General features: G+C 35.2%; 1 protein-coding gene across 4 annotated transcripts in view; it reads right to left on the reverse strand.

The window, feature by feature from the left end:
* The window catches only part of 5-ht2a (5-hydroxytryptamine receptor 2A), a 33,076-nt gene that overhangs the window by 3,243 nt on the left and 15,401 nt on the right, over positions 1-14,432 (reverse strand). For all 4 annotated transcript variants that reach the window (XM_071712992.1, XM_071712990.1, XM_071712989.1 and 1 more), the window contains 6 exons: positions 11,303-11,527; positions 9,328-9,634; positions 7,192-7,407; positions 6,820-7,116; positions 6,364-6,672; positions 1,107-1,244 (listed from right to left, as the gene is read on the reverse strand). In XM_071712992.1, coding sequence (XP_071569093.1) covers positions 1,226-1,244; positions 6,364-6,672; positions 6,820-7,116; positions 7,192-7,407; positions 9,328-9,634; positions 11,303-11,527 — 1,373 coding nt within the window. In that variant the 3' untranslated portion in view covers positions 1,107-1,225. The remainder of the gene's footprint in view (positions 1-1,106; positions 1,245-6,363; positions 6,673-6,819; positions 7,117-7,191; positions 7,408-9,327; positions 9,635-11,302; positions 11,528-14,432) is intronic.

Consider the following 14,432-nt stretch of genomic DNA (forward strand, 5'->3'; position numbering starts at 1 on the left):
TAAGAAATTTCAAATAAAATGTATATTAATGTGTGCTAATTAAAGAATTATTGACAGTATAAATAATTAACAATTACTTTAGAAACAGCTAAGTGTTAAATGTACAGAAAATGTAACAATTTGATTCTTAAGATTAAAATTTTTGTTGGTATGCAATTTTAGGAGATTAAATAGAGTAACATATTATTTGGTAAATTACCGAATAGGGGACTCACCTCCTATGATCTTGACCTTGATATATATTATAGAAGTCACCCTTTTGAGTAACCTTCAGAAGATTTTAACCATTGCTTGTTCTTTACTAAAAAGTTATTAATAACATTATTTTAATAAATAAAAAATTATTAACAAAATTATTTTAATGAATAAAAAGTAATTTTTTGATACCCTGTATACTTAAAAAAAATTACATTTTGCCGAGGCTTATATATTTTTTCTTCTTTTCTCCTCTTGCACTCCCATCTCAGAAACGCGTATTTTCTCTTCAGCATCCATCTCATTAACATAAAATGGTTCCACATGGGTTTTCAACTTTTCACGCGAACCGTATAATGATATAAGACCTCGTTATGTACTGCAAGCACCGGACAATCTGGGGTAGATATCGTTTTACGTGAAAAGTTGAAAACCCATGTAAAACTGGAACCTTCTGGAAGTTACTCAGGAAAGTGAACTTCTATAATATAATGTTAAGGACAAAGTTATAGAAGGTAGTCCCCTATTCAGTATATTTACCTAAAACTTATTTAAATGTATGATTCTTACTTTATTTCCTATTTTACCAAATAGGATTAAAGAACATAAACACAGTGCCACCAAACGTACCACTGGTCGAAATGGGTATGGATTCGATGATGGCAGTTGAAATTAAGCAAACGTTGGAAAGAGAGTTCGATATTTCCTTGACAGCGCAAGACATTAGAACTCTAAATTTTGCTAAACTAAAACAATTACAGGCATACAAGGAAAGATACACAATACAAACAAAATTAGTGAAGATTTTGACGTGCTGATTCGAAAAATGAAGGATGCAGACTTTGTTCCAGATATTCTTGTAGAACTTGTTACAAAGAAGGAAGTTGATCGAAGCAATATATTTCTCTTACCAGGGGTCGAAGGATGTTCAAGTGTATATAAATCTATAGCATCAGGAATTAAATCTTCGGCGACGTGTTTGCAACATGGTGTACTTAATATTCCTGATGAAAGTCATTCAGTGACGAAGTTAGCCACTTATTTTCTGCCTGTAAGAAGATTAACGTTATACTTACAAAATATTTATTTTAATTATTTTTAAATAATTTATGTATATGAGTAATATCTAACAATTACAATTCTTTCATATTACTACAACTTACATATATATTTATATTTATTTTCTTAGCACTTATTAAAAAAAATGAAAGATCAAAGGGAATTTCTTATTGTGGGTTATTCGTTCGGATCCTTAATTGCCATCGAATTAGCAAGATTATTAGAAGCTAATGATTTCTCAGGACGGTTAATACTAATAGACGGAGCTCCTGACCAAATGAAAATTTTGGTTAATCAATATTTTCACTGTGCTTCACTAGAAGAGTTACGAAATACAGTTTTGCTTGGTTTACTGGGAATGTACACTACAATTAACAAAGAAGCGGTTAGTAAATTATAAAAAATACTTTTTGATTTTTTATTGTAAAAATTATTTATCTAATTTTAATCTTATATAAATTTAAATAAAATGAGGTCGTTTGTTTGTCGTTGTTTAAGCGTATAACATTATCACAAGTGACAGTTTTACAATATGACTCTCGATATAGAACACCTTCGCATCATAATTCTTATTTTGCTCTTCGACTTTTGTACTCGGAGAAATAGGATGTACGTTTGATTTTAATTGAGATAAAAACTAATGTGATTAATGCGTTCATTTTTTAATTTTATCTTTTTGTACCGGTCTTTATATGCTATTTTAACTTTTTACACTGAAAATGATCTGATGACAGACTAAAACGTATATTAAAGTATTATTGTAATTAAAAATTACAATACGATCACTTTATTGTGGCTTTTTTATGACGCTTTTTTATGTGGAGATTTAGGAATTTTAATAAAATAAACAAGGATAACAACAGATTTTACCATCGTTCGAGAATTTAATATCTCTTTTGTATTACTGATCAAATGCAGATGTTATTTTAGCATATTTATTATTATTAATCATACGAAATGCAAAATTTTCTTATTTGCAGCTTGCGTTAGAGCTGAATAAATGTAACACAGTGGACGAAAAATTAAAAATATTTCATGCTTACTTCCCTAACGATGTAAATGTATTGACCATCAAAAATCAAAAACTGATATATTTCACCATTTACAATCATATAGTCGCTGTACAGGATTATGATATTTCTTCATTACCTCGCCTTAAATCGCCTATAACATTACTGAAACCTACATTTCCACTTTTCTCTGTTACTGAAGAGGATTATGGCCTACATAAGGTAATCTAATTTTGATAAATATTTTTGAAATAATAAACTATGATTTTAAAAATAACCAGATGTTTTATAACAAGAAACTTATTTTTAGGTTACCGAGGGTAAAGTGCAAATTCGTTATGTGGAAGGTAATCATATCACAATAATGGACAACGATAAAATTATTTCAGCTAATAACGAAGAATGGATAGAAGATAATCTAAAACAATAAAGGTATACTTTATTAGGACGTAGTAACATAATATATATTTTGTTAAAATATTATACGTAACACTTGATATACCTATGTAATATACACATGTAGTAAGATATACATTTTTTTATTTAAATTGCTATGTTTGAATAAACGTAATTCAATATAATAAATTATATTTTACTATATTACTAGGTGCGCAACTAAGTTTCCGGGTTTTTTTGATCAATAAAAAATGGAAAATTTCAAGAGAAATACAAAAAATGGTTTATTCAAAGTATCGTCCCTCGCTAGCTATACATTTTCGCCATCTCTCTGGCAATACATGAATACCGCGACAATAAAACGACGCGTCTTTGGACCGAAACCATTCATCCAACCAATTTTGCACTTCTTCGAAATTGGTCAAGTGTAGCCCAGCCAAGCCATGCGCCATCGACCGGAACAAGTGATAATCGGAAGGCGCCAGGTCTGGCGAATACGGCGGGTGCGGTAGCAGATCCCATTTCAGCGTTTTGATGGAGTCCTGGACGATGGAACTGCGATGGCACGGAGCGTTGTCGTGCTGCAATATCACTCGTTCGTGTCTCGTGTCCCATTCTGGCCGTTTTTCGAGCAATGTATGGTTTAAATTGATCAGTTGTTGTCGGTAGCGATGCCCATTGACAGTTTCGCCCGGTTTCAGCAGCTCATAGTACACGATTCCTTTCTGGTCCCACCAAACGCAGAGCATTGTCTTCTTTCCAAAACGATTTGGCCGTGCCGTCGATGTTGAGTCTTCACCAGGTGAAAGCCACGATTTTTTGCGTTTGGGATTCTCTAAATATATCCACTTCTCATCGCCAGTAACAATTCGATGAAGAAAACTCTTTCTTTCATGCCGCAAAAGCAAAATTTCGGAAGTGGCTCTTCGATTTTCCATTTGTCTCTCAGTCAACTCATGCGGCACCTATTTTCCTTCCTTTTTAATTTTTTCCATGGCATGTAAACGTTTGGAAATACCTTGGTGAGTCATGTTTAATGCCTCCGCAAGTTGATCTTGTGTTTGCGTATCATCTTCATCCAATAACGCTTGCAGATCGGCGTCCTCAATTGTTTTTGGTCTTCCGGAGCGCTCCTTGTCCTCAGTGTCGAAATCGCCACTTCTGAAGCGTTTAAACCAATCTTCACAGGTAGTTTTCGATGGTGCATGTTTGCCGTAGGCCTCCTCAAGCAAACGACGTGCTTCAGCTGCATTTTTTTTTCAAGTTAAAGCAGAAAAGCAAAGCTTCCCGCAAATGCTGTTTATTTGGCACAAAACTCGACATCTTAGTCCGGTCAAAGTAGACATTCAAGGTTACAATAATTCCGATAGAGCTGAAAATTTGTACGAATGTTCGGAACACCATTATAAATGAACTGTGAAAAGTCCCCATACATCCCGTGCCTGGAAAAAATTTTATTCAAGGTCAAAGGTGGCAAAAATGGGTTTTTCGTGTTTTTCAGCCGAATGGTAAGTTTTATCATAAAAATAGCTTAGACAATAATTGTAGATCGTGCAATTATCTATAATAATTGTCTCTATACTTTTTTCTGTAAGAGTCACCGTTTCCGAGTTATAATCATTCAAAAAGTTGAAAAAACGGTGTTCTTCATAATATGCACACGTTTCCACGCCACCTGTGAGGTAGTGTACTTGACGCGTTTTTTTTAACGTGGTTTCCCCGGTAGGCCTATTTCACGAACTATTGTGACCGTATTTAATTCAACACTATATAATATCAACTATATCAACACTATAAATGTTGATGTTCCTGATTTTTCAGTAATAATAATTTTATTCCCATACTTCAGCTTCAACCGTATCTTAATTGTCCTGTTATCTATAGCAGCATTTTTACAAATATCTTTCAATTCGTTTAATGTAAATTGACAATCTTCACTATTTTCTATGTATTTAAATATTTCGTTCATTGCAATCTTCAAAGTAACTACACTTTCATTTAAAGAATCAATTTTAAAAGTAGCTCGGGCTCGTAAGGATGATGTGGCAAAAGCTATCGTAACTCGAATTGAATTTGAATACGATTTAGTTGCTGCTGAGGCTAAATATCATAATGACTGCTACAGCTCCTTCTTGAAACCGGTCACTGGGGGTAAAGTCGGTCGGCCTAAGGTTGAAGCTACAAATCTTGCAATGAACGAAATATTTAAATACATAGAAAATAGTGAAGATTGTCAATTTACATTAAACGAATTGAAAGATATTTGTAAAAATGCTGCTATAGATAACAGGACAATTAAGATACGGTTGAAGCTGAAGTATGGGAATAAAATTATTATTACTGAAAAATCAGGAACATCAACATTTATAGTGTTGATATAGTTGATATTATATAGTGTTGAATTAAATACGGTCACAATAGTTCGTGGAATAGGCCTACCGGGGAAAACACGTTAAAAAAAACGCGTCAAGTACACTACCTCACAGGTGGCGTGGAAATGTGTGCATATTATGAAGAACATCGTTTTTTCAACTTTTTGAATGATTATATCTCGGAAACGGTGACTCTTATAGAAAAAAGTATAGAGACAATTATTATAGATAATTGCACGATCTACAATTATTGTCTAAGCTATTTTTATGATAAAACTTACCATTCGGCTGAAAAACACAAAAAACCCATTTTTGCCACCTTTGACCTTGAATAAAATTTTTTCCAGGCACGGGATGTATGGGGACTTTTCACAATTCATTTATAATGGTGTTCCGAACATTTGTACGAATTTTCAGCTCTATCGGAATTATTGTAACCGTACCCCTATTTTTTGGGCTAAGTTGACCGGACTATCTCCGTTGTTAGAAAAAATATTTTTGCGTTGCGATATGTGTTTATATAACGACTGGTTATTGTTAACAGATGTCCAAGCTATAACTTTAGACAACTTCAGACATGTAAGTCGAGTACATGTGTTATTGGTGCCATCTATGTGTGAAACCCGGAAACTTAGTTGCGCACCTAGTATATATATATACATGTATATATATATATATATATATATATATATATATATATATATAATGTGTTATATATATTTTAAGAACATATATATTATATGTAACATATATATTATATGTTACTGCGTCCCAATAAAGTATATATATTTATTGTTAAAATATTATAATAATTTAATTTTAATTATAACTCTATTAATTTTAACTCTATATATATAGTTTTTAAAATTATAAAATATTGAACAACACTTATTATTCCCCTAAACATTTTTCTTACGGATATCAACATCATTTATGTTGTAATGCACAATTATTTTATATTTTTGATTGAATATGTTAAAACAATTTTGTACAACATAATTTTTTAATATATAACAGTTTTTCATACGAGCCCTTGGCGATTCGACTTTTTAAAACATTAATTTTTTAATGATATAACTTAATTACGTTACCCTTTTTAGGCAACCTGTCCATTTTACCCATCGTCCTTTAGCGGCAATACAGGCTCGATTTTATCGCTAAATTCTTATAATTTATTTCTTTGAATAAAAAAAAGTACCTTTTTAATCTCCACACACCGTTGGAAAATTTTTGTAGTTTTGTTAAAAAAGGTCTTTGCTAAAATTTTTGTGTAAAATAATAAACTTTATTTACATTCTATGTACATTGAGATTTTTTTCAATTAAGATTACCTGTTTCCGTCGAGAGGGTAGAAATCATGTTGCACAGCGTGATCTACTAAATTATCGATGTAGATGATCGCGTGATCGTTCTGATCGCGTTCACGAATCAAGAAGGTGTCTTGATACAGCGAATTCGGCGTTCGGTGTATCATGACGAACGAGCTTCCCGACGCCGGCGTCGGTGTCGGATTCGGCGTTGGGGTTAGCAAGGGTGTACCTTGAAGACTGTTGGCCAGTGGAAGATCACCTGATGTGCACAGGCCCACCTTTCCTCTTCCGCTTCCCGTGGCCGATCGATATATCGGAGGCCTCGTGGACCTAAGAGAGTTGTGATATTTTTATTAAATGTATTTTTCTCTTCTGTTTTTATAAAAGAAATTTGTATAACAGCTCCTGTCAGACTCTTATAAGATTTTCTGAAGTTCATTTAAGACGGAGTAATAAGAAGAGGAAGAATTGCGTTACCTCGAAAACTTGCACTTCAATAAGCGAATGAACGCGGTTCGGAAGGTCCGGTTGAAAATAGTATAGATAATTGGGTTGATCGTCGAGGACACGTAGCCCAGCCAAAGAAACGTATCCATCATGTATTTCGACACGGGACATGTGGGACACGCGGCGATGTAGATGTTCATCAGGAAGAACGGTGCCCAGCCCAGCACGAACGTGCAGAACACCAATAATAGGACCTTGCTGGCTTTCTCCTCGGTCGCAACCGCATTCGCGACCAAGGCTCTCTTTTTTGCCCGGCCCGCCAGAAACCTTGAAGAATGTCGATTATCAAGAACGCGGAATTTTCAATATATTTCCGGATTCCTTGGAGAAAAATTGCTATACTTGAGATTCAGCCGATTCAGCGTGGTCGGCGTGACATTCAGTTGCAGTTTCAGGGCCCTGAGGGTAAAATTCGGTGTTTCACGCGCGATGTTCTCCGGCGTTTGGGTCGTCTGATCCACTTTCAACTTGAGCCGAGGTCCTGCGGCGGAACTCCCGGCGCCGTCCACCGCTAACTTCAAATGCGGTAGGACCTTTCTCGCACCTTCGCATTTGTGGCTGTTTCAATAATTAAGCTTTTTAAATCTTTCAGTAACTATTCGCCTGTTCGTTCTGGGACAAATATCCCATACGTTATTTTATGTATAATTAATTTAAACTTTTCACCAAGAAATATAAAGGTTACAGTTAATTAATATTACTAGGTGCGCAACTAAGTTTCCGGGTTTCACACATAGATGGCACCAATAACACATGTACTCGACGTACATGTCTGAAGTTGTCTGAAGTTATAGCTTGGACATCTGTTAACAATAACCAGTCGTTATATAAACACATATCGCAACGCAAAAATATTTTTTCTAACAACGGAGATGTCGAGTTTTGTGCCAAATAAACAGCATTTGCGGGAAACTTTGCTTTTCTGCTTTAACTTGAAAAAAAATGCAGCTGAAGCACGTCGTTTGCTTGAGGAGACCTACGGCGAACATGCACCATCGAAAACTACCTGTGAAGATTGGTTTAAACGCTTCAGAAGTGGCGATTTCGACACTGAGGACAAGGAGCGCTTTGGTGGGACCAGAAAGGAATCGTGTACTATGAGCTGCTGAAACCGGGCGAAACTGTCAATGGGCATCGCTACCGACAACAACTGATCAATTTAAACCATACATTGCTCGAAAAACGGCCAGAATGGGACACGAGACACGAACGAGTGATATTGCAGCACGACAACGCTCCGTGCCATCGCAGTTCCATCGTCCAGGACACCATCAAAACGCTGAAATGGGATCTGCTACCGCACCCGCCGTATTCGCCAGACCTGGCGCCTTCCGATTATCACTTGTTCCGGTCGATGGCGCATTGCTTGGCTGGGCTACACTTGACCAATTTCGAAGAAGTGCAAAATTGGTTGGATGAATGGTTTCAGTCCAAAGACGCGTCGTTTTATTGTCGCGGTATTCATGTATTGTCAGAGAGATGGCGAAAATGTATATAGCGAGGGACGATACTTTGAATAAACCATTTTTTGTATTTCTCTTAAAATTTTCCATTTTTTATTGATCAAAAAAACCCGGAAACTTAGTTACGCACCTAGTAAAAGAAAAAGGCAAAAAAAATCTTGCAAGTGCAAACGCTTTCTCTATGTTATCTTCTACAATTATTTTAAATAAATCAATTTTTTTATAATAAAATATTCTCATTTCCATGTAATACGATATGTTCCATAGAAGTGAAAACAACATTGCTTATGTTACATTGTTAATCTACTTTTTATTTTGTAACAGCAATAACATGGCAATATTATTGTTTTCGTGTGCAGATTGTTGAGAGTTTACGATTAAAAATTGACGCGTTAATGAAGAAAGTTGAGATCGCATTAATTCGCGGCCTCGGACTGGCCATTGCGTCGAGACGCCTGATTTAAGATGCATAGTCTCGTGGACCGTCGCGTCGCATTGATATCAGGGATGTTGCATGCGCGAAGCCTGGCATAAAGCTGCTGTTATAAACGACTTGTATATATAAATAATTGTTATATTAGTTACAATTTTATTTTTTTGATAATTTTAAATTACATAATTACATTTTTCGTAAAAATTTAACTTTTTTCGAGAAATATGAAAGCATGATATAATATAGAAGTTATAATCACGTTTAATCTAGTTTTTAAAATTTATTCTTTGTTTTAGCATTTATTTTTCAGCACTTTTATCTTTACGTAAGTGTAAATGCTTGTGTGCAAAATTACGAATAATTTATATTGTAACTTAATTTTACAAAACATCCGATATAAATAATAAAATTAAATTATAATATTACAATATCTGTACAGAAGGTGTTTCCGAACTAGAATCGTAAAGCGGAAAAGAGGATGATTTCTTCGACAGAAAAAAAATAAATAATAAAGACTAAAATTCTTTCAAGCAATATTGTATTTTGGACAAAAAAATTTTTTTTAAATAAATGTACTCTTACTTTTCTTTTTCCGCGTTACGGCCGAAGTGCTGTCTTGCCGAGGATGCCGAGGACGATCGCACGGCAGTGGTTGCGGTGGCCGTGTTAGACAAATATCTGCCGCCTAGCCGGCGAAACTGATCGCTCTCCGCGTTCTCGACCACGAAACGGGCCTTTTTGCGCAACAGCTGCAGTGTCAGGATATAAGTCGTCACCATGACAATCATAGGAATGTAGAAGGCGATCAGGGAGCCGAACACGAAGAACGCCCGATTATTGATGACGCATACTTCTGGCCGCGGCATGATGTTCTCGGGATTAATTATGCCTGAAACAACAATCGACGAGATCTCGTCACGCCTTGATTATCCCGGCCCTTCTCTAATTAGCTGTCGATTTGAAGCTTTCGATTACCCGTCAAGCTTCTCGGGATCTCTTCCGGAAACGTGGACGTCCCCTCTCGAATCGTCATCTCATAACAGTTGTATTACATCTTACGGAACGTTTCGATAATTGGAACAGATTTTGTTTCGATAAAAGTTATTCTGAGTGCTTGTAAATGGTAATTGGATTTTCGGAAAATTGTTTTAAATTGGCAACGATATAGGTACACTGAGAAAAAAATATTTAGATAAAAAAAATTATTTAGATTGTTCCCAAGAGCTTATTTACTTAATATAATACACATATTTATTTAGAATTAGATATTTTTACTTAATTTAAATTAAAATATTTAATTCTAAATAAATATGTGTATTATACCTATTAGATAAATAAGCTCTTGGCCACAATCTAAATAAATATTTTTTTGGATCTAAATATTTTTTTCCACAGTGTACTTGTGTCAAAGAGACGTTACTGCCAAGAATGACTGTACCTGAACTCTCTCTCGATCTAACTTTGCGCAATCGATCCTCTCTGAGGACGTAAACGTGAAATTACGAAAATTTCGAGAAATTTAGTAGGTATCACCTAGTTAGAATTTCCATTGGACTATTTGCATTACAAGAGATGAAAAGGTGGAAGGAGAAGTTACTCTCTCTATTATCGATTAGGACGGCCATCGAGAGCCTTGATAAATGTGTATCATGCCGATAAAGCATCGCGGTGTCGTGACGCTTTTTCGCTCCTCATCTCGCGAGAATACAGTGAAAATTATCGGCTCATAAAAATACGAAGTCCTCTATCGATCCGTCGAGGTATAAGTATCGCTTGTATTTTCTCACCTTGACTTTTTCGCAATTATCAAAAAATGAAAAATGATCTAGCTGATATATTCAGTTTTTTAATCAGTATAACAACGAAGAGAAAACAGATGCAGTGAAAAAGGAAGGAAAGATACACAGATGCTGCGATTATCGAAGTTATTAAATTAATGTACGCTTAATTGGCAAGTGGAAAATATCCATTAGGTCGGGAAAACTCCGTATTCGCTAATATGCATAATCGGTTTAAGATTTAAATTTTTCGTGAGAGGTATACGATGCAGTTCCTCGTAAAATAGTTTACTCTTTCGGAAAGTTTTCGCCGGAATATGAGGTTTAATTCGCTTCAAAATTTCAGAACGAGCGATGCGCGCGTTTCGTAGCTTATAAAGAAATGAGAGATCCAATAAAGTCCTATATTATTCATCAGCTTTATAATAAAGATCCTTAGCACAACAGTTTTTCGCCGTAAAGATTTATACAATGGATAAACGCAACGGACGATTTATCCTGGAATAGAATTACCCGGAATAAAAGGAATTGTGTATGTTCTACGTGTGTGAGAGCAAACATGAAACGGCAGTCTAGTTCTTCCGTTTCCCCGCATACGTTTCATTTCAGGAATTGTTTACCGATTCCGCGCGTTTTCATCGCGCGCTCGCACTTACCCGTTTTATGAGATACGTGCTGGAACATATCGGGGGAGCTTTCTCTACTACAAAGGTAGCCTTCGTAGATCGTCAGTGATGATACGAAGGAGAGGAGGACGGGGGTAAAAGGGGGTAATTTACCTAACACCGTGATGGAGCTGGAGACTAGTATGGCTAGTAGCCAGACCGCGGCGATCTTGAAGCCCACCATTCGTTTCGTGGATGTGTGACGTGTCCTGAGCGGATTACGGATACCCAGATAACGGTCCACGGAGATGAAGCACATGTGCATTATACTCGCCGAGCACGCGAGCACGTCGGATGTCACGTATACGTTGCACCATACCACGCCGAACGGCCAATATCCTGAAAATTTGAGAGAGATGAGAAGCTAGGGTGTCAAGTCGGTGCGAAAAAGTGTCGCGTTATCTACTAGACGGCCGTCTTAGGTTGTCTATTATTCAGGCGAGAGTTGAAGAACTTATTTTGCAATTGCTATAAGTCCGCATTTTTAGATGGAGAAGATTACGTTGCACATACAAAAAGATAACAATTTTATTATAGTTGTATATTTTATACATGTGGTAGTTAAAATTCTCCAAAAATAAAATATATTTGAAATTAATAAGAAATAAGATCATATTTTCTAGTTATATTTTTAATATTTATTTTGCAAAAATAATCGTAAAATCTCACGCGTATGTAACTTGCATAAAGCAACGGATATGTATGAAATAATATCATTTTTCAAGTTTTAATCAGAGAACATTGATTAAAAATCTAGAAAGAAATGCTATTCAAATTTTAGTCATATTTGAGTTATTAAAATAGAGTGCAAAATACGAATAATTTATGATTAAAATAACATTTAAAGTTATTTATCGCAATAATAATTGGTTGTAATTTATGTCTACTCCATTCTACTTTTTTTGAAGACTTATAATTTAGTTTACATAAATTTTCCCTTTTTAGAATAGTTCATGTGTGTAATAAATGACAGAAGGGAGAATGAATGATTAAAAGTGAATTTTACTGATTCTTTTTATGAGGGGGTTTTTTTTTAGATATGACGGAAAAGGATTTAGGTGGAGAACGCATTGCTCTGGAATCTTTTACTTTTTGTTAGGCGTTTTTAATGCTGCGCTGTTTTCGGAGAGATAATAACGAGAAAATAGGCCAGGGATAAGCCTCATTGCGTAGATAGAGGCTTCGCCAGAACGCATGAGGATGCGCCGGCGGAACGTACGGTGCACTCCCGTGATGCGATGAATGGGCTACATCAAACGGCGTCAAATGTCGGAAATGCGTTACACAAACCATCACTTTCCAACGTGCAAATCCCCCGAGCTGCCGATGTATTTTTATCGCTTCAAAGATTTGCGAAAACTCGAAGAGTCGATACGTCTGGAACATTTTAGGGGCTGTATTCATAGCTGATCGTGATTCGATTAATGATCGCGATTTCGGCAGTCGGATCTGGAGCGCTTTTACTCCTTACAGAAATTTATAATCTTCCGGAGCGGTTTACGATTCAATGATTTATCATTATTGATTATTTTCTTATTCATTTCTTTAATTAAAAGTTAGAGTAAAAAAATATACCTATGTATATATGAAAATGCTTATGTACATATACTTTAATATTCTTCTACGTTTTTATTGAGTATAAGATATTTAAATATCTTATATAATATATCTAAATATAACTGTTTACTTGTAAAAGCGTTAAATTGTAAAAAGGTAGAATGTATAGCGTATGCTGCGAAGAAAGGCAAGAGAGAGAAAGAGTACGTAGAAGAGGCGAGGCGGAGAAGGGGGGAGAGAGAGAGAGAGAGAGAGAGAGAGAGAGAGAGAGAGAGAGAGAGAGAGAGAGAGAGAGAGAGAGAGAGAGAGAAGATAGATAGAATTAATACTGTAAAAGGGGCGGGAGTCCTTTCCATGCCGCACAAAGGACAGAAATAAATAATTACTACTAATAGAATTTTTTATTTTTCCTCGCATCTAAAGAATAATTTATAAACATTTCACATACCTTGAACTTTTCGTGAAAAACAACTCACTCGATCGCACGTAATATTTGATTATCAGAGAATGTTTACTTAATAAGAGTAAAAAAATGACATTTTATGCAACATTTTATGCAACAGAACGTCTCGTATAATGAAGACACTCAATGACAGTATTCCAAAGGTTAAACAAGTATTGAATGTTTATATCAACTGCAATATCATATAATTTGTACAAACAGCAATTTGCGAAGCAAATAAGATCCGATAACGATCAACAACGATTTATGTATACAAATTTGTAATTGAGTGCGTCTTTTCAATCACAGATAAAAAATAAACTGCAATATATACTGTCAGCTATGAACAATAACGTTCTCGGGAATTTTATCATTCTGTTTTACGACGTGCGTCCCGTTTTCGCCACATTCGAATTTTCCCATTATGCAAATCCTAACACTGTAACCATAACACAGAATGAGTAACATTTAACGAGTCGAACGAACGAGACATCGCGAATACCTCAAAGCGTAGTTTCTTCCTTTAATCCAACGGCATTGATACTAATCCAATTAAAACAATCAACTTAATCCGTCGTCTCTTGGTATAGCGCGCTGTACTCGTTGTGAGAATTAAGGCGAAAAGCGCAGAATTTCTGAGGACGCACAGTAACCCCAAAAATTTGCATAGTCGCATTATATTAAGATCTCCTCGGAGACTACGTTGCGAGGAATTTCATTAGTAACAGATTAAAGCACGGCTTGATGAGCAGGCACACTGCAATAAGAGCCTAAATACACGCAAGAAAAACGCGAAGAACAAGAACGAAAAGAAGAATAAGTGAAATAAAATAAAGCTAGTTTCGTAGAAAATTCTTAATGTCGACATTCAAGGTGATACGGACCGGCAAACGCAGACCTTCGATATAATATTTATTCAGTAAACAAATTTTGCGTTAAAAACACATTTCACACGTCACAATTTATCCACTCTAATTTTTATGTTAATTTAACAGGAGGCAAATATTGTAAATAAATAACACAAAGTAAGATGTGAAAAATTAATACAAAATTGTAACACATGGACGCTATTTGGAAGCAAAGTTTATGTTAAATTAACATATTTATAATGTTAAATTTAATTAATATAAAATGTTACACTTACATTAAATAGTATTTTCTTTCTTCTCTTTTTTTTTCCTTTCTAAAAAAAGGCATGTTAAGTCGATACTCGCATATCTCGAAGTTTATTGTTGCCGCTTTTCC

Source organism: Temnothorax nylanderi, unplaced genomic scaffold (assembly GCF_030848795.1).
Source record: "Temnothorax nylanderi isolate EJ_2023f unplaced genomic scaffold, tnyl_v1.0 TNYL_tig0118_pilon, whole genome shotgun sequence".
Lineage (NCBI taxonomy): Eukaryota > Metazoa > Arthropoda > Insecta > Hymenoptera > Formicidae > Temnothorax > Temnothorax nylanderi.